At 44.5% G+C, this 27,565-nt stretch overlaps 1 protein-coding gene across 1 annotated transcript in view; it reads left to right on the top strand.

Moving 5' to 3' along the window:
• Positions 1-27,565, top strand: part of Agbl1 (ATP/GTP binding protein-like 1) — a 361,783-nt gene that overhangs the window by 257,334 nt on the left and 76,884 nt on the right. Inside the window, exon 21 of the mRNA XM_013011882.1 lies at positions 5,060-5,223. Coding sequence (XP_012867336.1) covers positions 5,060-5,223 — 164 coding nt within the window. The remainder of the gene's footprint in view (positions 1-5,059; positions 5,224-27,565) is intronic.

The following is a 27,565-nucleotide window of genomic DNA, read 5'->3' as shown; positions in this document are numbered from 1 at the left end:
GGTGGGAGATTCAGAGTGCAAAGAGATCACAGAGCTTAATAATAGCTTTTTTCTGTTAAAAAATTCTGGTTAGAGAAGAGCATGGGAGAAAGGCAATAATCAGAATTGATGACACTTTCCTAGAATTGTTCTAAGAAGCTAATGATCACGTCAGTAAATTTAAGCATGAAGAGAAAAAGAAGTCTGAATTTTCTTCCAAATACTAAAGGAGATCTTACAAATAGATGGGGATACTGCCTTCCACTTACTGGAATTACTGTAGCTTTCTAAAAGTTTTTTTTTTTTCCCAGAAGTAGTAATCTCAAAGATTTTTGGTCTGGTGGTGTTCTCTTGGTACAATTTGAATGCTTGTATTTTATTTTTAAAGTTGTTGCTAGCATTCTCTGTCCCTCTCCAAATGTTTAGGAAGCCCGCTCTCTCTCCTTCCTCCCTGTTATCTTTTCACCATAAGTTGCATCATTTCATGATTTATATCTCTGCTTTATTTCATCATTAAGTCACGAGCCTTTTCCATATTGCCGAATGGTTGTTCTAATTATCATTTTAATGGTTTCACGGTTTCATTACGGCCTATTCAACTTACTCCATTGTAATTTTCTTAGTCATTTCTCCTTTATTAGACCTTTAGGGTTTGATTTCCTCCAAATTTTGATTATTACCTATAACACTGGCATCATTTGCATTTTTAATGCATATCACTCTACTTCCTATTTTCAATCATTTCGTTAGGAATGGTTCCCTGAAGTGGTGTTACCATGTCAAATGTTATTGAGTAGTTCCCCAGAAGGCACAAAGCAATTTATATTCCCACTGTAGACATTTTGATATCTCCCAGCTTTTGACATAAAGGGAAGTTGGTGCTACCTATTATAAATTGGAGCGTGTGTTTACTGATTTGCTGGGGGTAGAAGGAACTTTCGTTTAGATGATGGCATTGAACACATCCCCACCTGTGTTTGTTTTGCCACTCGTTTTCTCCTTGGGCTCACGAAAGATCAGTTCCGGCTACTCAAATCCACCTTCACCAGACTCCATGATTTTCTTGCTCATAGGTAACAAATACGCTTTTGGCAAGGGGGTTAGACCTTTATCAAAAAGGAGTTACCTTTGTTTAAAAACGGGTGGTGTCCTGTGAATTTTGTGTGTACCGGTATCATGTACAGCAAAGGAACTGTATGTTCTAGCAGAGCTGGAACACAGAATATGGATGTGACAGCCATTATTGTCTCTGCTGATGTTCATTTCCAGCCTTCTCTTCTCCATACCTTCCTCTGTTAAAGAGGTTGAGCAAGCTGAACTGTGGAGTGATCAGATTACCAGAAAGCTGGAGCTCCCATTGTTACATTGTTCTGGCCAGTAAAACGTTAGAGAAAATCCACTGGTGTGGCCTTTCCCCCTTTCTCTCTCTCCTCTTTTTTGAGTGGTGACATGGCCTTTCAGTTGTGAGAAGGAAACCAGGACAGTGGTGGTAAATGGGGCCTTGATTTTACATTGCTGAAATAATTCCACAAAACCACCGCCTTCAAAATGTATTATGCGTAAATGCTTATTCACTTAAATCTCTGTCATCCGACTTGGTCATGTGTGGGACAGGGTCTCTGGTGAACACCTTTGAGCCGTACTAGAAGGGAATTGGATCTTTTATTTAGTACTCATTAACTAGCATAAATCCCACTTTATTTATAAAGTTGCTATTGTGAACGCATGAAAAATGACCAAATTAGAGGTCAAAATTAACGTTTGCCTGCTGTTTTGACATACACAGAGACACGGTTGAGTTTTAGAATACATAACACATATTATGAGCATTATATTTATAACTTATGTTATATAATATACAATATACATACTATATAAAATTATATATGGAATAGATAATATATTCTATATGTAAAACAATACATATGTAATATATGGTACATATAATTATACATATAGCATATCTAATATATAGTACATCTATATATAATATAAATCTGTACATAATATATAAGTTATATATGTGATTATGTATATAATATATGTATTATATATAATATATTGTATATTATAATATAGAATAGCATATATTGTATGTCTAGGATGTGATATGTACAATAGGTATAACATAAATACATATATAATGTATAACATATTACATATTATTTTACATATATACCACATATAATATATTACATATAATGTGATGTATTCTGCTCACGATATTTGGCAATGGGAGAACAGAATTTTGAGGGCAATGAAAGGTTTTCTGCTCAAAGAACTCAAATTCCATTCGGCAAATAAGATACGCATCTCGGAACCCATCCCCTTGTGACTTCCTTATTCCCCTGCTTGGGCAGGGACGATGCGAATATAACGCAGAAGGAGGAAAAGATGTTCCCTGACTTTGGCCCAGGGGTTGTACTTCTACTGTAGGCATTGCACCAGAGAAGAGATCTTTTGTATAAACAAATATTTTCTTTCTTTCTTTTTCCTTCTCTCTCTCTTTCTCTCTCTCTTTCTCTCTTTCTTTCTCTCTTTCTCTCTTTCTTTCTCTCTTTCTTTCTCTCTTTCTTTCTCTCATCAGTCATGGGGCTTGAACTCTGGGCCTGAGCGCTGTCCCTCAGCTCTTCAGCTCAAGGTGAGAGCGCTCTACCACTTGAGCCACAGCACCACTTCCGGTTTTCTGAGCGGTTTATTGGAGATAGGAGTCTCACATACTTTCCTGCCCAAGCTGGCTTTGAACCGTGGTCCTCAGATCTCAGCCTCCTGAGTAGCTAGGATGACAGACGTGAGCCACTGGTGCCCGGCTCATGTTTCCTTTCTTATTTATTAAAAAAAAATTAAATCATCTTCAAGCAGTTGTACAAAGGAGCTGTCATTTAACGAAGCAGTTTATGAGTACACTATGTCTTGTCAAGGATACCCCTTTCAGCTTGCTGACCCCTCCCTGCCCTCCCCGCCGGCCCCTTCTCTCCTTGTGGGATCGACACTGGATTGTTTGACTGCATTCTCTCCTTCTTCCAAGACCATAGAGGAGTAAGAGAAATGAATGGAAAGAGGGACAAAATAAAGTAAAAGGAGTTGCTCACATCCCACAGATGATAAAGCACACAAGTGCCCCTGGAGGTTTTTCTCGACTGGTGTTTTACGACACTGAACACTGCCTGCAATAAGCGGACCAACTTGAGGGATATGAAGCTATTTTTACATTGTAAAGACGCCATCCCTTTCGCTGACCTGCAGCCCATCCATTGGGCACGCGGTATGCGCTTGATTTCCCCTGGGAGCTGTCCTGTTCTGAGCTCTGCTGCGCCCTGGGTTTCCAGTGTGTTACAAGGCCTGGGTGCTACCCCAGCGTGCGTGACAGACCCTCTACCCACATCCTCCCTGGCCGGCCGCCTCCTGCCCCAGCGCCTCCCCTGCCTCCTCACCAAGCCAACCAACCCTCGGTGCAGCCGGAGGGGCCACGTGAAGAGGGCTGGGGGAGAAGAAGGAGACCTCGGAGCTCGAACACGTGGGAAGAAGAGACTCTGGGATTTTTTTTTCCTCTCGCTTTAAAAAGCCATCTTTTCTATTGACTTAGGAAGAAAACAATTTGCTCAACAGCTGTCTTTCCCCCTGCGCCGCGGCTGTTTGTACAGGCAGCCTCTTCCCTCCACTCCACTCTGAAGTAACGTCTCCTTTCTGTAGGAAACAGGTGTCAAAACATGCAGGGGGGAAGAAATATCCAATTTTCGAGCAGCTGAGATAAGTCAGAGGACTTTCTGCGGTTACCTAGAGAGGCTCAGGACTTGCCCACTTGGCAGTTCTGTTTCTCCTTGGGCTGTTTTGGGACCCATCGTTAAAAATGCTGACTGCCCCGTTCCTGTCCTGCGTGTCCACTCCAGTATATCACTATTCTTCGCATGTGACAGCCTCTGTGTTTTAAAATGGTATATGTATATGGGATAACCTGTGGTGTGTTTATGCATATGTTCAATGTGTCACACTCAAAATAAGCTAACTGAGTCCATCATATCAAATACTTATTTCTTCATGGTAGGAAGAGTCAAATCCTTAATTTTATTTTTAAAGGACAGCAAATTGTGATGACCTACATTACTAAATTGTGTAGCATAATATTGTTGTAGAAAATACTACAATTGGGCATCAGAGGCTCATGCCTGTAATCCTAGCTACTCTGGAAACTGAGATCTAGGGGACAAAGGTTTGAAGTCAGCCCAAGAAGAAAAGTCCATGAGAATCCATCTCCAAAATAGCTAGCAAATGGCATCTCAGGAGGAATGTCTCAAGAGTTAGAACACCAGCCTAGCAGGCAAGCTGAGCATGCCTAGCAGTGACTTCCAACCTTCAGTATCCACAATAAAACAGCAGCAGCAGCAACAACAACAATAATAATCCATTATCAATTACTTTTTATTTAGGCAAAATACAACGATTTAAAAACACAACCTCTGATCTTGTCTGAATCCTGTCACATTAAGCATGTTTAGAAGGAAGAGATAAAAAAGAATGTTTTATAGATATGCCTCGAATGCTGGGCGCTGGTGGCTCTCGCCGCAAGTCCTAGCTACACAGGAGGCTGGGATCTGAGGATCACAGTTTGAAATCTGACCGGGCAGGAAAGTCCATGAGACTCTTTGCTCCAATGAACTGCTCCAAACAAGCTGGAAGTGGAGCTGTGGGTCAAGTGGTGGAGCGCTAACCTTGAGCTTTAATAAAGCTCAGGGGCAGTGCCCAGGCCCTGAGTTCAAACCCCAGGACAGGCACAAAAAGATAGACAGACAGACAGACAGATAGGGAAGGAAAGGAGCGTGGCGGCTTAGTGTGCCATGACAGGAAGTGTCCTGGTCTGGCTTCCATCCCTGCTCATTCTTCTTGCGAGGTGCCCTGGCCTGCGCAGACTGAGGGCCACCCATCCACAAGCATGTGACCGTGACTGACAAGTCCCCTTAGTTCTCAGTGGTTACCATAGGCAGGGGTCTGCAGGTGCTGCCTCCCAGTGGGAAATCACCCCCGGCCCCCCCCCCCACCTCGGTCCCATCACGGAGTCACCATGGGCTTTGTTGCCTGGCAGGGTCTGCAGTTTGGAACCAGCGAACTCCAGGAGATGGGAGCCATGTTCTGCTTGGGCCTCCTCATCTTGGAGCTCAAGTCCGTCAGCTGCAGTCATCAGCTCCTGGCCCGGGCCGCCGCGCTGCTGAACGGCGGGGAGGATGCACTGGACCAGCACCTTCAGAGGTAAGACACTCTTGGGGGACGCCAGGGCCTTGGACCCCTCGGGATCCGCACGCGAGGACGACCATCAGAAGCAGACGGTCCCACTGCGCCCCGTGGAACACGGGCCGCAGAACGGGCCTGGCAAACCCCACGTACTCACGAATACCTACGGCTAGCACCCCTTGCTCAGGATAAAGACGATGCCCCTGGGTTACACGCACACACCTCTGCAGGCACATACCTGCTGGATGTAGGTCGGCACGCACAGCACTATCGTCTCTGCACCATGACTGGACTTAAAAAGCAAAAGCCATCTGACACATTTCAGTGGTTTCCTCCCCTTCTCCAAGTTGAGGGGATGCCCTCTTCCCCGGCCCACCCCCCATGTACATGGTTAACCTTTGACCCTGAGAGCCGGACTCATGAGGCAGGGAAAGAGTGGACAGCAGAGACCTGAGGAAGATGAAGGGCCATCTTACATCTAACTCATTTTTTTTCCTATTGCTTTTTTTTTCCCTCCTGCTAACGTTAGTCTACTGTTCAGATAACTTCCTCCCAACGTGCCAGCCAAACCTAGAAAGATCTGGCAGCCTACACGGAGACTGCTCTGGAAGGTTCCAGAGTCTCAGAGACTTAATTCCCTAAATGCTGTAATTACCGTGCTCAGCACACACCAGAGCAGAGATCAGACTACAGAAGCAAGCACATCCAGACCCCTTCTCCGCTTTGAGGCTGCTTCTGGGTCTTGGTATCTGGCCCTGGATCCTTTCCCCGCCCTCAGGACCCACCAACGCTTGCTTTGTTTGACCTCATCTGGGGGCACGGGGGGGTGGGGGTTCGACCTTGCCCCCGACAGGAAGCTGCTCCACCTGCCGGCATGTACAATTCCAACATGTCTTTTCATCTTGTCCTCAGCTACGCTATCTCGGGTTGCCGTCACGGCTGAGTTTTCTCTCTCTTCCTTTTTCCTCCTCTTCTCTCCTCGGGTGCCCACTGGCATTGCTTGCTTCCTTGGAATTGATTGTGCCCGTCTGTTTGATCTAGTGCAGTGAGGTTTAGTTGCCTGTAAACTGGAACAAGAGACAGCCTATCAAAGGCATGTCTTTTCTAATTCAAGTCTCAAGAACTTGGTGTCAGACTTCCAGTACGGATGCTTCCATGTGAGTTATCATTCAAAAAAAGATAGCTTTGCCTGCCCTACCCCGCACCCTAGGCAGCGGCTGCTCGTTGGTTAGGTGTGGGATACTGAGGCGAGAGGTGATTCCAGAGTCTCTTCCTTCTCTTAGGTTGATTCTACAACTTACAAGTAGGATACAGAGGGTGGGAGGCTAATTGGACAGTTGGAAAGAGATCTGAAGTCCATTTTGGAGTCATGGGGTCTGGTGGAGGGCAGCAGGAGAGAAAATATGCATTCTCACCCATATGTGCGATATTATATACTTTCCCACTGTGAAGCAGTGGGTCCAAAGAGACTTTGGTTCCTGTTCAAAGATATTTCCCCCTCCCCATTGATACATGATAGGACGTTAAAATAAAATGTGCCCTCCCCTCAAGATGTCTTGACTCGAAAGTAGTCTGGCTAATAAATCAATACTCTTTAAAGGGTGATAGATTTTGGGAAATTAATAAATTTGTTGGTTTGGGACCAGTGGCAGGTATTACCTGGGTACTGATGGATTTGTTCTGATGCATAGAATTAAGTCAATAATGAATAAGATCAAATCATAGGGATTTACTTAGCAACAGGGTTCTTATTATATACCAAAGGTTTGACTAGTATTTATCAACTCAGCCCTGTATGTTTTAAAGGGGTCTTTGCTGTCATCCCCTCCTCTTTCCTTTTCCCAGATTCCACAGGGCTTCTGCTGCCCTTCAGAAAGATTCATTTCTTCATTTCCCAAAAAGAGTTGATGGGTGAAATAGCCTCTTTTTCAAAGGTCTGCTTGAGAGGCAGTCAAGGATGTGAGATTTGAGTCTCCAGACTCAAATGCCTGTCTGTGAGAAAGCATTGGTCCCTGGGAATGACTCAGAGCTACAGAACAAGATCCAAGGGGCCGGGGAGGGAGGGAGGAAAAGAAAGTGAGAGGGAAGAGAGAAGGAGGGAAGAAGGAGGAGATGGGAGGCAGGGAGAGAGGCAGGGAGGGAGGGAAGGTCCTGCACAGAAGCAGTCAGCCATGCTACTCAGACTAGGAGATTCTTACAGGACTAGAATCAATACTACAAACTTTGGATTCTTCTTATTTGTAAGATCCTGCGCATCTGTGATTCTTCTGCAGAAGGAGGAGGTGGCTTTTATGTTTTCATTAGACTTTTTTTTTTTACCCTTAGCCAAACACCCAGGCCTAGAATATCATGTGCCTCTTAGGAAAGACAAAAACCTAACAGGGTAAAGAAATGTGGACAGGAAATAATCCCAGCACAGTTGACATGCCAGGACCAGAGCTCAGATAGGAAGAGCAACCTCGATTCTGCTTCAAGGCCTTCCTGTGGACAGCAGTCACTGAGTCTCTGGGGGAAGTCGCTTACCTTGTTTATGCTTAGATTTCTCTGTTTTGAATGAAGTGTCTACATTTGCCTGCAGCTCTCTCACCCCGAGTTCTTTCTCAAGGCTGTAGGCCTGCATCCTCACAGCCCAGCCTGGGTAGAAGGATTGTGACCTTGAATTCAAGATACAAAAGGCAAAGCAGTTGAGAATTCAGCTAAGTGGCACACAGCTTCTATCTGCTAGCACAAACATTGCATTTTTTTTTCTCTTGATCATCATGGAAAGATAACGGGGCAGAGTGTAACAGTTCGTAGTCGACAGAAGGAGTTACAAATGAATAATAAGGAGACAGAAAATGAGAGAAGAAGGAAAATGAGTTATGTTTAGAACGGGCTGTTCCAGACTTGAGGGAAATAGCATGGCCAGGAGGGATATCAGAGGCAGAATCTAGAACAAAGTGAGCCTTTATGGCGGAGGAGAGGGTTTCAATGTTAATGGGAGTCTTGATTTGTACTGTTGTTGTTTCCGGAGAACAGACATGGGGCCCTGTTAGTTCCTCCAGGCTGATATGTCCAGCTCAGAACTAAAGTAGGCTTGCCTCAGGAAAAAAGGAAACCTTCAGCTGTGTGATAGCTCATCTCAGCCTCGGCCATTCTATCCATGGCGTGAGACGAGCCTATTAGAAAATGGAGACAATGTGGCCTAAGCTAAGGTTGCATCAGAACCGCAGGGCGATGGAAACCCAGTTAGCGCCAGTAATGTGTGTGACGGCTTGGCCTCCGTCACTTCCTTATGTGGTGTTGAGTGAGAAATGCTCCCTGCTCCTGCTTTGCCCATGAGCCACGAAAACAAATACACTACAGCGTTGTCATCGTGGTCATAGGATGTCAAGGGACCTGGATGGGTGAGGAAGATTTCCCATGCATCACCACAAACACAGCCTTAGAAAGTCGCTGTTGCTAGCATCTTCATTCTTAACTGCTTTTATATAGATGAGTAAAACCACGACGTAACTTGTTACACGTTGCCACGATAGGATTGAGTAGTAATTTGAACCAGACCAGCGGACTCATCTATCTCCTCTCCACCCCCCCACAGCACATTACCAAGTATCCTAAACTTCTATCCGTTCAACCCTTCCTCATATGAAGTGTGAAAATTAAGCCGTGGAAAATGATCCATGCAGCGTTCTTTGCCACATAGCTGACTGCTTTAAATCCAGAGATCCACTTTAGTACAATCTCCTCAACGATCAGGAAGCGGGCATGCAGATGAATTCCTGCATCCCAGCTTTTCCATCCGCAGTCTCCAGGCTCCAAGTCAAGCCAGCTGACTGAACTTAATTGCTGCCCACGTCCATGTATTAATCATTTCGGGATAACCCGGGGAAATCTCAAATTCCTTTGATCTGGTCGTCTCCTTCTAAGCAAAGGACCTACCCCATACCAGCCGGGGGGAGCTTTGTCTGGGGAAAGCCTGGTCCGACTTTTGCAAAGGGAGAGTTGAATGGGCTTCTTGTGGTTGGGGGGTGGTGTGCAAATGCCCCTCATCATGTGGGGACACAGACCCCTGAGAACTAGGTACACCCGCTGCGTAAGAAGGAGTCAGCTGATTTCTTGGATACTAATGGCAGCTGTCTACTGACTACTGAGCATGTGCTGAAAAGAAAAGTTTAATAGTCACACACGGGTTTCTCAGTCCCCTCAGATAATGTGAAAGGAAGATACTTGCTGTGCCCCCCATGTTACAGAGATGAAACTGAGGCAGAAAGGACATATCCATATATATCCATATATGTACATGTATGTACATGTGTGTATATATGATCTATCTATGTCTACACACATAGTAAGGGAAAAGCTGGACTCTCAACCACAGCAGCCAGAACCTAGAACCAGAGCGCTCCACCGCTTGGGCCCATTTGTACGGTAGATGTGGTTTTCTAAAATCGTCTGATCTCTTGTGGTCGACTGGTCTGTACCTGTTACCAACCATTTCTGGTTTTTCTTTATGAATTCTAAGTGTCAGTGCTGCACAAAGCGGGGTTAGAGTCTTGCTAAGTCACGGGAAAGGACGTTCTATTCAGTGACTGTCGGTACCCAAAGTGGGCCGTTCCCAAGAGCCGGCCCACAGGCAGGACAGGTTGCAAGGACTGCTGGAGAGTTTCTGGAAGATTCTCCCACTTCCTCTGTCTCCTATGGTCATGAGTAGCAGACTAATCTGGAAGCGGTTAAGACCCTCCTTGGTATTCTGTACCCCCCTACCTGCCACAAACGCCCCCACAATCCCACCAGGAATTAGGGTGGCCTCTCTTCTGCCTCCACCCCTGACAGAATCTAACTGGAAACTCAGGGAGCCAGAAAGAAAGGAGCCAATTATTTCAGATACTGTCCTATAGAATACTTTAGTCACGAGCAATTTTAAGAAAAAAAAAAATCATCTCTTGCACATAGCAACATCCGTGGCCTCGAAACAGAAGTGTGAGCCTTAGAACGGCAAAGCAGAGGCTGAGTTTGTTCCCCAAGTTTCCACGAGTCATGTGGCTCATCCTCACATCTGCATGTATCTTGCATTCCACACACACACACACACACACACACACACATACACACACACACACGCACACATACACACACACGCACACACACATAAATAATGGTTAGAATAATTCTGCACCGTTTTCAGGTATTCCTGTTTCTACTTATGGTGTCTGACTGAGGGTTCTGAGGACGGAAACCTCGACAATGAAAACAAAGTCAGAAACTAGTGGGGCAGCCAGTCGGTACAGTTCTTTCTCAGGATGTATAAACCATTTCCCAGCCGAGTTTCTCTTACATTCCATAGCAAAGTTCTTACTAGCCCCATGGGTAGCAGTGTCCCTATCTTCCCTTAAGCTTCTAGCATTTTTTGTCGGCATAAATGAGAATAGGGTCAGGAATACCAGATTTCTCAAAGAAGCCGGAATATATCGAAGCCCTCGCTACAGAAATGAAAAGCATAGCTAGTTGAATTCCATGCACAAATGCAGCTAAAGGAAAGACTTCCTTAATACTGTAGGTGACGGTTGCACCAACAAGATCTTCCCTGACTCCTGCCATTCTATTGTTCTTTACTGCCTAAAGAATAGCACTCAACTAGCAGTATAATGCGAGAGCCTGAGTTCAGTCCCTGCATGGCAATACAAGAGATAATATTTAAATGGAGCAGGAAGAAGAGGAGGAAAGGAGAGAGAAGGAGATGAAGAGGAAGGAGGCCTAAGGGGGGAAGGGAAAAAAAAGGAGGGAGAAGAAGGAATAGAAGAAACGTAACTGAAAGGAATAGAGGTCAAAGGGAGAAAATAAGTTTTCTTAAGCTTAGTCCACGTTTTCAAACTAGCCCATTAAAATGCCCTTCCGAAGCAGTATGCAAACGCAGGTCTCTTAACGCCTAGTCAAGATCTTTGAGGAGAGGTGTTTGCAGACTGGTCTTGGGCAAATACTGTTTCTTGCCCAACACCGAGGAAAGAGATGTGCTCCTGCAGACATGGGTGGATGGGTGTGGCGTTAGCATCATGGACACCTGTAAGGAATTGGGAAGAAAGACTTAGTAACTGCTTTTGAAGAGGGAGCCACCTCCCAGAAGCCACCAGGCGTCCCCCGTGAGATAAAACAAGCCTGGTTTGATTACTGCTCCAGTGAGGTGCAACTCAGGCATATGAGTTTGGGGGTCTCTCTCCCTCCCTCCCTCCCTCTCCTCTCCTCTCCCTCAGAAAATCAGAATTGTGATTACTCCCATCTAGCATTCTTCCCCTGCCCTCCCCAGCTGTCTTCAAGACTTTTGTAGTCCATTCCTTCCACAGCTCTCTCTCCCCACCCACTCATCAGCTGCCCTTCCGTCCTTCGAGAGAAATCCACACACGAAAAATTCTACCTGACCGGCATCCTGCAGATCACTCCTCTATCTCCAGTGGGTTTTTTTTTTCATGGAGCGAGACAATACTGAGATTTGTCCCTGCTTCTCACATGACCGTACTTCCCTGCGAGGCTGACAGCCAGGTGGAAGAATAGTGGAAGAGATTGTCCACTGGGTGTCCACTGTAGTTCCGTTCCTCTGTCAGCCAGACACGGGTCAGTCCTGATCATTTTTTATTTTATGATACCGGCTGTGCTCCTTCCTCCCGGTCCTCATTCCTGACCCACAGACTCAGAGCTGGCTCCTCTCCGACATTCTAGCCCCAGCTTGCATGTCCCCATCTCAGCTCAAATCTCACCCTCTCAGCAAGACCTTCCATCACCACCTTGCCTAAAGTGGAATTCCTCTCCTCTACCCTCCTACTGTAACGTCTGTAATTTCATCCTGTCCATCTCCTCCATCCGGCTAGAACATATGATTCATCAGAGAAAGCAACTTACTGGCCTTGTTTAATAAGATGCAATCCCCGCTTGCAAGAACAGTGCCTGATGCATTGGAGGTAATCAGTCAGCAAAACACATAAACCTCACCAAGCTTCTCCTTGTGTGTTTAAGGGATATATATATATATATATATATATATACACACACACACACATACATATATGTGATTACTCCCAGAATTGTGATTACTCCCATCTAGCATATACATACATACATATATATGGGGTGAAAATAGTACAATTTACTGCCGTTGTGTTTACTTGGAGGAATAGTATCAAAGTATACTGATGAGTGAATATCTATAAAACCTGGACAGGGGCTGGGAAGGTGGCTCAGTGGTAGAGTGCTTGCCTTGCATGTACAAGACCCTGGATTCCATTCCTTAATACCACATAAACAGAAAAAGCCAGAAGTGGCACCATGGCTCAACTGGTAGAGCACTAGCCTTGAGCTGAAGGGCTAAGGGACAGCGCCCAGGCCCAGAATTCAGGTCCCATGACCAACAATAAATAAATAAAAACAAAACCTAGATAGAGATTTATACCTACAGATCTACTGTAAATCCCATTCAATGATGTGTTTCAGCAAAGTGTGCTTGAGTGTGTTTGTATATATATAAATGTGCATATATGAGTATGTATATTTAAATGCTTAGCTGTAACTATAGAAACAATGCTTATTGTTTTCCCGTGTAACGTAACACAACAACACATAATGAGGAGACCGTGTATATGCCGGAATGTATTTACAGAGCGAATTGACAGAGGACACCAGAAGGATGAAGCTGGACAGGGAGAAATGGCAGAGCCCAGGGCAGGTGCACGCCACCTTAGAGACGTGCACAGAGGCTTACACTTGGCATGAGTTCAGTAAAGCCCGGGACCTGAGACTCCTCTCAGAGTTCTCATGACCATGCAGAGGCTTTCGGTGGAAACGAATCCTACAATAGGATAGGCAAGGACTTCCTTCTGCTTTGCACCAAATATCACATATTGTAATTCATCTCTGTGCTCCAAAAATACAAATGAAACCAAGGGATTGCTGCACACCTAAGGGTAAGAAAATTAAACTGTAGCGAGCAGCGCTTCCTGACTTCAGGCCCGTGTAATTTGGGGAAAGAGTTTACAGGATAGTCAGAAGAGTGTGTGTTACTCCTGGCGTAATTCCACACTCAGGCTCTGTACCAACTGTAAAGGATACATGTAAATGCATCATAAATCATCATATAGCATATGAGCCATTTATTTTCCCCTCACTTGGAATGAGTAGCCCATTCAATTTTGAACAAAGGAAGAATCCTGAGTCCTTTGCGGATGTGACGGAGCCCCCACAGGGGTGGTTTTGAAGAGTGGGAAGAACTTAAGATCGGATTGAAAACGGATCTTACCCCCATCATGTGACAAAGAGAAGAGTAGTTTGTGGTAGGGTACTGTAAGTTCATAGTTGATGATTTAAGTGCTGGCTAACTGAGGTCTTAATCAACACACACACACACACACACACACACACACACACACACACACTTACACACTTTTTGTTAATTTCCCTTCAGTTGGGTGAGCTGGTCTGTGTAGATGTTGGCTAGGAGGGTGCTGTCCATTGCCTGGGTGCTGAATTGGGGCGCCCTGGGCAGGAACCTCAATACAATGAAACTGAGGGCAATAAGATAACTCCGTTTATTCCTCTCTGAGTTCCACTTTTTTTTTTAAAGCTGAATTGTTACTAAAGCATTAGGTATTGCTGCATCTTTTGTATAGACATCTATTTCAAAAACCGTAAGAGACACAAACCTAATAATCCATATTAAGTAGTCGCTTGTGAATGTTTTTAATTTTTTTTTGTTCTGGATAATTTTCTCTATTAACAAGAAAGAAGACAAAGGAAGAACGGGGGGAGGAAAATGAACACTGGGGCTGAGGTGCGCAAGCCACACACAAAGCTAATTCCAGAATATTCTTGCTGTCTCTCAATAGACTGCAGGGGGCACCAGTGAGCTTGGATGAGCCCCAGGCTCCCATTCCCCTTCCTTGCTATCTTCTCAACATGTGTTTTTGTTTTTCTGTTTTTTGTTTTGAAATCTCCCAACTTGTGATGATTATTTTTCGGCGCTGAATTAGTGCATCATTTTAACACAAGTGCCATATTCTGTAAAAATAAAACGATACTTTGTTTTTCTGCACTGGCCAATTACTGGGCAGAGAAAATTGGACTGGAGAAAGGGGGCGGCGTGTGAGTGTCGTTGGGCAGATTACAGGAAAGCCTTGTCAAAGTGCTCCCAGATGGCTGGAACCAGGAGGAAATCGAGGCGGGTCTCAGACGGCGTAAAAATCCATTGGTGTGAGATCTATGGGGGGAAATACAAGCGCGGACACCAAGTTCCTCGGCAGGGTCACTGGTGGCGGCCGCTGACCGTGTTCAGCCAGTTGGCTCTTTTCCTTTCCCTGAGGCCATTGCAGAAAATATTAAGGAACATTATTGCTAATCCATAACAAATGGCGCATTAACTCTGAACCTATTCATCTTTTCCACACAGGGGCCACAGAATAGGTGCAGAATCTAGCTCAGTCTTGTTGTTGTTGTTGTTTTGTTCTGTTTTTGTCATTGTTGGTGTCCCCATGTCGCATGAGTGGATCGTGATAAGAAAGTTGTCACTCGAGAGCAGAAGCATCCTTACTGCTGGTTATCTCCTTCTGGCTTCCGAGGGGTGTGGGCTGGGTTATCCCCCTCACCGCCAAGGTGGGACCCGTCTACCTGGCCTCCCTGCGGTCCCAGGCTTGCTCTTCAAGCAGTTTACAACCTGGCATAAGGCAAAGGCCCAATCAGGCAGCTGAGGAGACTTTAAGGAGCGGGCTCTTCACAAAGATAAGACTGAGGGCCAGGAAGGCGCTGGTCAGAGCATAATATCACCCTAAGATCACAGGGAGAGCTGAGAAGAACAGGGAGCCATGCATCTGCAGATACCGCTCTATCCACCAAGCCAGGAGGAGGACCAGGAAGGAATACCATGCTGTCACCGCCATCTCTTGGTAACTTCCAGTCTCCTGCGCATGCCACAGTGTTGTTGAACCCAGCCACTCATTTTGGGGAAAGAACTATTCTAGATGAAAGCCAAGACAGGTCAGGTATTTGCTGCCGCCTTTTGGCTCAGTGGCACTGGAGACAGAGGAAGACAAGGAAAGAAAATGAGGAGACAACGGTACAGGGAAGGAAAAATGAAGACTCCCCGTCATAGTGCAAGACACACCCCCTAAATAATTAGTGGCCACGTTTGTGGTTTTAATTTGTAAATGAATAAGGACGGTGAGGTCTAAATAAGTCTACCAAAGTTCAGAGTGGCGAAACAGTGTACCCCAATTCCGGCGAGATTCAGTCAGACCTCAAGTTCTTTTCTCTGTGACTTTGACCAGCATGACCTATGAACTACAGGCTGCTCACCACGCCCCATCCCCGGCAGGATTCCCAGAAATGATCCAGAGAGAGAAAATAATAGACCCTTTGGCCATGTCTCCCCCTTATTAGTGTGTAGGGCCGGTTGTCATTTTCAGCACCAAGATAAGCAGGACCAACAGAGGAGAACCATCAGAACTGCTCAGGGAAGGGAACTCGGGCCCACTCCGGTGACCCACACCCTCCCTCGACTGCTGAAGCCCGAGCCAGGACGCCTCAAGAAGGCAGTTGTACACGGAGCCTGATGCTCTGGGCAGGCCCCGAAGAGCCGCTCTGGGAAGCTCCCGTCACTGATACAATGGATCTGGAAGTATAATGTGAAGGTTGCAGGCCGGTCCCTGCTGAAACATCACAGATTTCTTTAATAAGTTCATTTTTTTTCCATCTGTAATTTAGACTCCTTGTGGACTTCTCTTAATAAGGTGAGACAGAAGCTCAGTGGTTTTTTTTTTTTTAAGATCTTACTAGAGGACTCTACAACTTTCTTTTAAAATAATGAAGTTTGGAAGGTCAAAGAACTGAAGCATAAAAAGCAGGAAGATAACTATATTATCATCCTCAAGTGACGTAGCCTTCACACTGTGGGTTTTTTTTAAATTTTGAAATGTGTCTTTAAATGATTTCAGTCTTAAAAAAACTATACAGATATCCATATACCTGCAGGATGGCTCTTCAGATGTTAATAATTGGTGACATTTATGCTTTCTGACACAGTCACACACACACACACACACACACACATACAATTTTCTGATTCATCTTTGAATAAATGGCAGGCAAATGTGTCTTTGCTCCCTTCTAGATCAGTGACTAGTATAAACACTAATATTCTTGTATTTAAGCACAGTATAATTATTTTTTAAAAAATCAGTGGTAATACTGTAAAAAAAATAGTGTTGAAACCTTATTCAAGGTTCCAGTTGTTCCAGAAAAATATCCTTTATGGAAAAGGGAAAAAAGAAATCTTGGGTGTTAGCATCCGGTCAAAATAACATTCATTTAGTTGTTAAAGCTCTCGCTTTTCCTTTAATCAAAAAGTTCAAGTAAGTTCTTTGATCATGGCCTTTATTATTTTTTTTAAAAAAAGATGTTAGAGAATGCCTAGCATTTTTAGTTTTCCTATGATTAAAGTTAGGTTGTACACTTAAGGCAGGAGTCCATGGTAATAGTGTTCTGAGTTCCTTGGGTATGTTCCATCAAGAGGTACATGATATTTATTTGTACCACTATGGGTGATGTTAGCTTTGATTTCTTGTTTCAAATAGTGCCAGGGAGCAGTAGAGAAAGCAACAGAGGGGGTATATGTGATTAAAGTACATTCTATACATATCTGGAAATACGACAATGTAAACCCTTTGTGGAATTAATGTGTACTAATACAGACAAAAAGAGTAGTGTCTAACCAATGTCAGATACTAAAAAAAATATATATTTTCCCTTTGAAATAAAAAAAAATCTATATGTTTTGTTTTCACCAAACATTCACCTACCAGTATTTCTATTTTTTCTGGTGGTACTGGGGTTTGAACTCGGGGCCTCATATTTGTTAGGCAGGTGCTATACCACTTGAGCCACCCCCTCCCCACTTTTTGGATTGGTTATTTTCAAGATAGGGTTTCACTTCATAGCCGGGCTAGCCTGGGCTGTGTTGCACTCGTCTATTGCGTTTTACATACCCGTCTTCATGTGGGTCGAGATGAAGTCTTAGGATTTCTTTTGTGTGGGGGGCGGGGCGGGGAGCTGGCAGGACTTGAATCATGATCCCTTGATTTCGGCCTCCCAAGTAGCTAGGATTATAGCCTTGGGCCACTGTGCCCAACTTCTCTGTCTAGTTTCAGCATCCATGATTTTCTTTTTGCCCGAAACAAATGTTATTGGGATAAAGTCCACGTGGTTATTTTTCAGTTCCCTCTTTCCTCCATGTTGATGAGTTGGCGGTCCATTGTAAGAAAGAGCGAGTCTATTATTCTGATTCTCTTTAATCATGCACTTATTTATTTACAATGGCTGTGAGCTCCTGCCTGGTCATTTTCTTCCTTTGGTTATAATCTATCACGATCAGTATTCATCCTGATGCTTAAGTTTCCCTCCGTTTGGAGAAATTCATTCATAGGACTGTCCCATTCATTCTTTGAGGAAGTTTGTGTTTTCTGGCAAGGCAGTATGTTCTCGGTTCATCTTTTGTACTTTCCACTGATCCAGCTCTAGTATCACTCATTTTTTCCCCCAGACCATATTTCGAACCCATGATCTACCTGTCAGGTGTGCTGGTGACCTGCTTCATATAGTCGATTTATCCATCAAATGGTCCTGTGTATGCAGTCATCTTTTGAAAAGAGAAACACTAACATTGTCATGCTTGAAGATACCAGAACCTGCAGTGTTCAGCCAGTCAAAACACAAAGACACTGGAAGGATGCAGGCAGGGACTTCGGTTCTATGCGCCCCCCTTCCACACCCTGCCCCAATGTCCCTCCATCTTGTTTTCCAGAAAACTCTCTACATCCCTAAGAAACCTGATGTCTTTGAAATTCTGTTTCAGGTTTTGGCTTACGGTGACTTATCCAAGTCAACGCATTCATGTTTGCATTGCTACCTCTCTGGTCTGCCAAGAGGCATGCAGGCTGGCAGCAAGCTCAGGGCGGGCCAGGCCTGGGATCTGAGTGTTCTCTCTAGCCCAGCCAAGGGAACGCAGGCCTGGAAAAGCCTCTCCTCCTTCCCTGCCCCCCCAGCTCGTTCCCCAGATGAATTCCAGGTGCACATTACAGCTTAACTTGGTTAAGTGTCAGCCTCACCTCATTTGCATTCCATTACCCACAATGCTTTTTAATTTTGTGCATGCTTTGGAAAGCAAATGATGACATTTTGCCGGGAACATTTTAGCCTGTTTGCTCTTTACCAAGTAAAGAAGTGGAGTCATTATCCCTGAGACAGGGGAAAGAGAAGATATATTTTTCACATTTGACGCTTTTAGAGTCTTTGGGGTCTGCGTATGTGTGTGTATGTGTGTGTGTGTGCACGCACATTCAAGTACACATGCTGTCAGTGTGTGTGTTTGGAATGTTGTATTGCAGAGAAGAGATGGTAAAAGAAATATCTGGGCTAGGAGCTGGTCACTCACACCTGTAAATGCTAGCTTCTCAGGAGGCTGAGATCTGAGGATCGTGGTTTGAAGCCTTCTAGAAGCCAGTCCAGGCAGAAATATCCAGGAGACTCTTACCTCCAATAAACTACTCAGAAAAAGCCAGAAGTGGAGTTGTGGCTCAAAGGGGGAGGCACTAGCTTTGAATAAAAGAAGCTCAGGGACAGTGCCCAGGCCCAGAGTTCAAGCCCCTAGGGGAAAAAAAAAGGAAGAAGAAAGAGAGTTTCTGGCTGTGTTTTATGACTGGAGTGTAGAATTGTCAACAGTTCTGAAAATCTTCCAGAAGTGGGTGGGAGAATCCACATTGGTGTTTAAAATGTACAAGTGGAACTGCTCAGACCTACGTAATGTCAGATGTTTGGGTAAACCCATGTTAATTATGCTATCAAACAGCAGGTCAGGGGTTTAGACTTGCATTGTTTTTGAATGGTTTGAAAAAGTAGTATCAAGATAACAGGTGATGGGAGCCAGAGTCCTAAAATACAAAGCTGCCCTCTACCTTCTCCCCTCCCCTCCCCTCCCCTCTCCTCCCCTCCCTTCCCCTCCTCTCCCCTCCTCTCTTTTCCCTCCCCTCCTTTCCCCTTCTCTCCCCTCCCATCTCTCCCCATCTCCTCCTCTTCCCGCCCTTCCCATCAATCACTGTTATATCCATATTTCCAATCATGAATGTAGTATTCTGGAAAACTGACTCTCCTACAAGTGTTAAAGACAGACGAGCAGGCCGGTATTCAATCAGAAACTGGGTTTGGCTGTGGGTCCGACCGTCCTGAGCAGAGCAGGATGGTAAGAACTCCCCCTCGCAGACCCTCTCCCTTGGCTTTTATCTCTGGCTCTCGTGGGGACGCACGGCGTGACTTCGGGTGAGCGGTGGACATGTCTGAGTTTCTGAATACGCATGCACAGTGGGATAGCCACAGCGCATGCTCCTTGCACTGGTCTCAGTGTTAAAGGGAAACAAATGTTCCTAAAGAGCCCCGAGCAGCGCCACGGTTGGCATCCCTGATGGACACCGTTGTGTTTTCTCGGTTGTTGAATGGGCACGATAAGCATTTCCAAACTCATTGAGTCATAGTGGAAATCAAATTAGATCGTCCATGCAAAGAGCTTCCCGTCGGCTGGCTGAGTTATGTTTATCATCAGGGGTTGGAATTACATGGCCCCGCCACATAGTTTATCCCTACGATGAGCATCTCAGAGCTATAAATTATTCTATTCCAAGTCATATGTGGCTTAATTTATACCCGTAATGTGCTGGGGGTTGAGGACAGGAAGCGTCAGGCCCGGGGATGTGCACGTATCTTCGGATGTGTTCATCCGATGGCAGTGTTCACAGAACACATCAGGGTGTCCCTGGTAATTGGAAACTAACGTTAAGAAGAGAAAAGTCAGGGGCTGGGAAGGTGGTTCAGTGGTGGAGTGCTTGCCTCCCATGCATGAGGCCCTGGATTCCTCAGCACCACATAAGCAGAAGAAGCCAGGGATGGCGCTGTGGATCAAGTGGTGGAGCGCTAGCCTTGAGCTGAAGAGCTGGGAGACAGCGCCCAGGCCCAGAGTTCAGGCCCCACCACTGACCAAAAAAAAAAAGAGAAAATTCAGCGATGATGACATCCTATTTCATTTTGATTTGGGGGGAAGTAAACATTTATCTTCCAAGCAAGCTGACATTGAAGCTGCGCTTGCAAATGGAATGCCCCGGTCCATCTCTCTGATCTCACTTTGGGGCAATGAATGAAGAGGTAAATCACTGTGCAAGTGTCTATCAAATGCAAAATTCCCACACAGTGCATCTAGACCACCAGCATGACGATGCATTCATGCTTTAACGCCAATCTGAAATCAAATAGCATGTTTGTGCCAGTTACTAACTGGACACGCAAGGCAAGGTTCACCTATATCCATTGTGAATATGATAAAAGATTAGAATGGCGGCATGCTATCCTTTACTTAGAAACGATGGAAGGAACAACTTGCCCTCAGGCGCTGTTACAGGCACCATGCAAACTTGCAAAAAAGTGTGAAAGAAAACGTCCTGTCTTGTCTTCTAAAAATCAGATGGGTTTGTAGGGAGAAGGTGGACTGAAAGCTAAAGAGGTAGAACTCAGATCGCTAGACCCGAGCTGTTCGTTGGGGACGGAACAATGAGACTAGCAGATTTCTAGCCTGAGTGAGGACATAATGGTGGTAATCCTGGCAATGATCTTCTCCAATCCTGGGTTTTCTTTCTAGAAAAGAAAGCCTGACGTTGTTCAGTGCAAACGTGCCATCACATGCTATTCATCACGATCCCCGAAGGCTCATAGTTTATTCGACAATAAAGGGTCTTGAAAGTTTAATACATGGCCCCCGCGGACAGTCAACACGCTCACCACTTACCTATCCATCATCATAACCCCGCACTGTCTTCTTTATCAGGCGAGCACAGCCCAGAGCTCGTTCTCATCTTTTCCTGTCTGGTTTTTAATCTATCTCTGAGGACTTCTCCAATTAAGTATATTCAGTGGCATGGTAGGCATTTTGTCTAGCTTCAGTCAAAGTACAAGGCACTCACGTTCATTGGGTGTGGGACATGAAAAAAAACAAACCTAATTAACCTGGTGGAACTTGTCTCTACCTCCGTTACTTGATCCATAAAATAACTTATTTTGCTTTGAAGAGAGAAGAAAAAACAATAGGATCAGGAAAGATGTAGTAGTCAAAGAGGGGGTAAATGTACCATGAACAGAGCAATGTGTACGTTAGCTTTCTGTCATCTCTGGTTTTCCTACCGTGGTACCAGACATTGTCGGGGAACTTCATGCAGTAAGAATTCAACCGTGGGCATTCCTCGTCTTGTCCTGGCTCCTCTGTCTCTGCTTTGATCAGCCCATCACTCTTTCTGTATGAACAGCACAGAGGAGGGAGCAAAGATTTGTTCCTGCCAATGAATTATGAACGTGGTAGCAAAGACATTTCTAGAAGGATCAATTTCCCCGTTGCTCTATGGAGGAGTTGCTTCTCAGACACAGGAGGGAAGAATACATTTTCACCAACATATTCCCTGCTCTTCTTCATGTTTTGACATCAACTCTGAAAACAAAAAGCAATCAGCAAAGCACGCCTCGTCCCGTAAATCCATACCTCTCCTAAGTTCTAAACACATTTCACTTAAAAAAAATGCAGCTGGGTCTCCCATGCATTCCTGTAGTACCTTCTCCATAATTTGGGAGAAAGAGGCAGAGTCCTATATAAAGACATTAAAAAAAATGGTAGAAATCTTACCAAAGAAAAGGGGAGTTTGAGAAGTTGAATGAAAAGCTCTCCTTCTTGAACTTCCCGTGCATGTCAGGGCAACACTGAATAAAACAGTGACTGAATTTCTTCCATTGATACAGAAACTCATTTGTGGGAGACTTTCCTTGCCCTCATGAGACCCTGGAAGTGGAGCTAATATTGGATGTTCCTCCTCCAGAGAAGAAGGGAGAAATGCCCTGATCAGTTTTCCCTGGGTTAACTTCTGAATGACTCTTGGAGAGAGAGGAAGGTCAGAAGTGGAAGGTTATGAGGAAGGTTCTGAGTAGTTGGTGATTTCTCTAGTTACTCAAGTTTAAACCTTTGACATTCCACCTGTCCCCTTCTATGCGAGACACCAGTGACTGACTTCGGTTTGAAGTGTGTGACAATTGAAAAAAAAAAAAACCACCAAAGAAACAGTACTGGGATCCGAACCCGGGGCCTTTGGCTTGCCAGTCAGTCACTGTTACCACACAAGCCACTCTGCTCTGCCCACTGGCGTCTGACTTCTGAGGTTATCACTGTCGGCATGGGTCTTTGTTTTGGTGCTGAACTCGGGTTGTAGCGCCTCCCCTCTGCCATTCTGCATGCACTCTTGTTAATTTTATGTTTACTAAGTTCTAACACATCTCTCTTATTACGTCACTCTTTCTGCCCAAACTCACGTAAGGACCTTTTCAAGAGTCCCCCAAAAGCAATCCCAATTCCTTTACCTAGCTTGCCATGTATGGTCAAGATCTGGCCTACATACTTCCCTGTTACAACTTCCTCAGGGCTCAACTGTTCAATTTCTAATTTGATCTACCACACTGGAAGTTACGCAAGTTCTTGTCTTCACTATCTTATCTCTGATTTTCCCTCTCTTGGGAAGCTGCTTTCCTCTCAGCTCTACTTATCGTTTGAGATAAAACTCAATCCCAAACCAGTTATATAAAACTTCTCTTGTATTAGTTTTTCACCCCGGTCCCTTGGTTAGAAAGCTTCTGGATATACTGTTTTTGCTCATAACTTATTTCCTTTCTACTATTATATTTTACTATTTTATTCCCTGGTTGTCTTCTGTTTAGATGGATTTTTTTTCGAATAGGAAAACAACATAAGAATAAAACAACACAAGAATAAAAACCACGCAACTCTAAGCAGCCAATAAACTTACGAATCAATAAGTAGCTACCAAACATTGAGGTCTAGACTTAGCCACATAGCAATGGCGTCCGACAGGAACATATTCATCCCGTTGAGTGTGTTTTGTAGGAACTCCAAAGCTCCAACGGTTTTTCAATAAATGATAGAACCATTTATGAAATATATGGTAGGCACTGCTGTTACGGGCTCTAAAGAAAAAGATTATGCAATGCGGTGTCACCTTGGTTACTGAGAGTACTGGTAAGGAATCGGGGCTAGAACACCTCTTCTGAAAATATATATCTATATCTCTCTATATTTTTAAATGATCATCTTTAAGTGGTTGTACAAGGGGGTCTTACTCCACTATGTGGAGTACAATGCCTGTTGATAAATGCTCTAAGTATCATAGCTAGCTGAGTAGAGGCACCTTTATATTTGTATTTTCTATTTCTTTCCTTCAGTCTAATCAATTCTGTGTGATTTTTGCGTATCCTTGGCCCATTTTTAAAATTCACTCTCCAACCGGGTTGAATCCGCTCATTAACTCACCGCTCCAAGACACTGGCACCAAACCAGTTGTAAACATAGTTATTCTCTCTTACTGTGCCTAATTAGTTCTTCATCCTTCGCCGTCTGGTGAGATATTCATTCATCAACTTCATTTTTCTAATCAGTAGTAAGAAGATAGCCCTGTTCATTCAATTGCTTCATGATTTAAAAAAAAAAATCTAAATGTATGGGTTTGTTTTGTAACTTTGAAGAAACGTTTTTGAAGTGTGGTTTGGATACTCTTCACCCAGGTGGAACTTGTGGCTTCCTTTTGTAGGCACAGAGGCTACAATCAATAGAGAGCCACTGTTGACTAAAAATCAGGTTTGAGTCTTCTCAAACTACCCAAGGAAGGGCATGTTTAGGAATTAGTAGCTGATGACATTCAATAGGAATTCACACACTATGGCTGACTGATAGAAAGTCCACCTGGAAATCTATTTTGAATAGCCTTGGTACACAACTAGGCTTATCTGCTTACCTCTTACCTATGATCGCTTTTCTACACTCTTGGGACCCAGAAAGCCTCCATATTTATCAACATATCACTCCCACCATACTTCTCCACATCTCACCCACCCCACCCATCAAGGGTACTGGTTCCATTTTTCACACACATTCATTGATGGAACCTGTTTATTGAGTCTTCTGTATCAAGAGATGGCAGAGGGGATGCCACAGCTGAAAGCAAAAGCCCATTATTTTCTTTTTAAGTAGAGCAGGACGGACTATGGACCAAGGTAGTTCACGACTTCTAACTGGTCCAAGGCCCATTCAGCATTCCGTTTGGAAGAGCACAACTTAATTGCTGTCGAGTAGCATAGATGTGTGAGAACAAATCATGTCAAATGCATTTGATTGCTTTTTTTGAAATTAAATTGCTATAGGACTAGCTCGAAGAGGAAACAAATGTATTCAAGGGATTTTTTTTTTCCAGTCACTTGATGACATTCCTTATCAGTGTTCAGCATACGGATAAGAGAAAACTGTCAAGTGGCAATACACAATGGTTACTGGGGTTGAAAAATCTAGAGAGAAACAACAATCCGGTGGGATGGTTAGAAAAGCAGGAAATACCAGGAAGTAGAGAACCAGACAGCTTCAAGGCAAACTCTTAACTCCCCCTGCTCCTGCCCACCATCTTACCGATGGTGGGCAGTCGGAGCCTCTCCAAAACTCCAGTTTCCTCTTCTATCACATAAGGCTGGCGATGTGTTCCTTCTAGGGTTGTTGAGAAGAGGAAGCAGTTCGAGGCCTGACCTACAGCAGGTACTCACATGATATTTTTCCCCATCTGATGAACTCTTCCACTAATCACACAGGACTTCCAGGAAGTTCAAGGCTGAAGAAGTACCCGTATCCTGTCAGGATTCTGTGACTGGGGTGAATCACTGTGGTGTTCTCTTGCCCACAGTACTTCGTATGTGTTTTACATGTTTACCTCCCTGCACACACATTTCCAACACGTCAGCACTGGGGAGCTCATGGAAACAAGAATCCCGAGAAACGTTCACGTCCTTGTGATAATCGTACGATAAAGCCAGGAAGTGTCACGGGTCCCCCTTCCCCCTCTCCTCTTCTGTTCTCCATCTCTCAGAGTCTGCAGGGATTTTTCTTCTTTCTTCATGGCCTGCGTTTGCAGGAGTATGGGTAGATCCTAGGAGAAAGGGGAATGTTTTTTAAAAATTCATTTATTGCTCTTTTCCAGGAGTTGCAAACTCTTAAGTATCGTAGCTGGCTGCGTCAAGGCACCCGAGTAAATACTTGTTGGATGAATTCAGTAGCTGATGACATTAAGTAGGAATCGACACACTATGGCTGACTGATAGAAAGTCCACCTGGCAATCTATTTTGAATAGCCTTGGACACAACTAGGCTTATCCGTTTACATCTTGCTCATGATTGCTTTTCTACAGTCTTGGGACCCAGAAAGCCTCCATATTTACTATCTGGCACTTGAGAGAACACTCTTGCTCATTTTCCTGGCTTAGAAGATAGGTATCATAAGGATAGGCGCGAATAGTCACCATCACCATCACCACCACATCTCAGACACTGTCATTTGGCCTTCGGACGGACCACATCTACGAGGCGGTTTCATTGTGCTCTCTTAACGGCCTTGGCAAACTGTGTCTTACTTCAGCTGACTTCCACTTGAGGGCCCTGTCACTCGGGAAGAGTCAAGTCTAGGAGACATTAGAGCTGAGAGCAGTCTGAGCTCAAGTACATCCCTGTCCCCAGCCTCCAACCTGGCTTCCTCCAGAGCGTTCCACCTTTGCTATACAGTTAAGTGGTTCCCAGGTTCCCAGAGATGGCTTTTAATGAGCATGAGAAAGTCATCTCAGTGACGGTGTTTCAATTTCCTGGACTCTTAGAGGTTTAAGATCTGGATAGTAATGAAAAAACAACAACAACATAAAGCAAGCTTTTATTTTTAATTTACAAAGCAAAAACGTAAATGCCTTGGCTTAGTTTTGTAAGTTTAGGTACCATGAGTCGGTGTTCCCTGTGATGTTTCTTAATTTGTTCCTTAATTTGTTTCTTAATTTGAGGTGAGAGTAGCAATTGTACACCATTTTATCTTTTTTTCATATTTACTGCTGTCATTAAAATAGAGGCGATATTAGGAATTGGAGGCAGGAACATTTCACAGGAGAATTGTGAGATTAGGCAATTGGGCTTTCAAGTGGGATATGAAATTTTATGTGGCTAATTGATGCACTTGAGTAGAAATAATGCCCAGGCTAAGTACAATTTAAATGGTGTTTAATTAGTTAATATGGCAGAGAGAAAAAAATAAAAATCTGTGCAGACCCTGGAATGAACAGAATTTGGGTCCTGTTTGTAGCCATGATGGAGAGAGCTAAGGTCCTGTCGGCTTGGCCAGGCACTGATTACAGCACACAAAGGCATCGGGTCCAACTCTGGAGTTGCTAGGTAAGGAGAAGATGGAGAGTCTATGTCCCGGAGTTAGAACCACACGTGTAGGCCGGAGTCTCTCTCCTGTATACACGGAGGGAGGGCGGTCTCTCTACTCCCTTCCTTCTACCATGAAATCATTTTCCTGCCCTTTCTCTCTCTCCTTTCCCTCCTCTGTAGGAAGGGAGGCTAAGTATAGCTACATCATTAATTATGAAAGAGACCGGGGAAGGACACAGATAGAAAATTCAGGAAGAAGGTTTATAGAAGATTCCTTTTTATTTTTTTTTTCTTTTGGTGGGGGAAATAACTGTTGGGAGTGGAGTGGAAGAGACTGTCGACATTAGACAAGACACTGTGTTGTTCAAGAGGTACCGGGAGCTTCTACAGGTGTGTGTGTGTGTGTGTGTGTGTGTGTGTGTGTGTGTGTGTGTGTGAATACTTGCTGTATGCACGCCCGTCACACGGCGAGCTATACATTATCCAACCCGGTGCATCTTTCCATTCATTAAGGCGGGTGAAAGTGTCTTTCTCTAAGCATCATTCACTCCTGGCCTGGATTACACGGTCTTTAGAATTGTAATTATTAGCAATTATAGCAGTTAGAATTGTATTAGTATCCCTAGTGAAAGCAGAGTGCTCGATACACACGAAAGCTTTACGTGTGTTTTTTTTTTTTTTTAATTATTGGATTCTCCTTTAAGTCATTGTACAAAGGAGCTGATAAGTGGTGGATTCTGGATAGGCCCCGCCTTCTCCTCCTCCTCCCCGCCTCCATCCCCGTCCTTTCCCAAGCTAGGCCATGAATAGGACGACTGCCTCCTCTCTCCTCCCTCCCCTCCCTTGATAGGAACGAACTGAAAGGAAAGAGAGAGAGAGAGAGAGCAAAGAGGTCATGCAAACAGGAGAATCAACCTGTGGAAGATAACAGAATGGTGCTCCTGACCTCTTCAAGCAACCAATTCTCAGTGGAGCTTAAAAAGCCCCAAAGGAGGAAGTAATGATACTCAATAGGAAATGTCCTCGTTG

This window comes from Dipodomys ordii, unplaced genomic scaffold, assembly GCF_000151885.1.
Source record: "Dipodomys ordii isolate 6190 unplaced genomic scaffold, Dord_2.0 Scaffold15, whole genome shotgun sequence".
Lineage (NCBI taxonomy): Eukaryota > Metazoa > Chordata > Mammalia > Rodentia > Heteromyidae > Dipodomys > Dipodomys ordii.
Note: the sequence above shows the minus strand (reverse complement) of the source record. Positions and strands in the feature narration are given on the sequence as shown.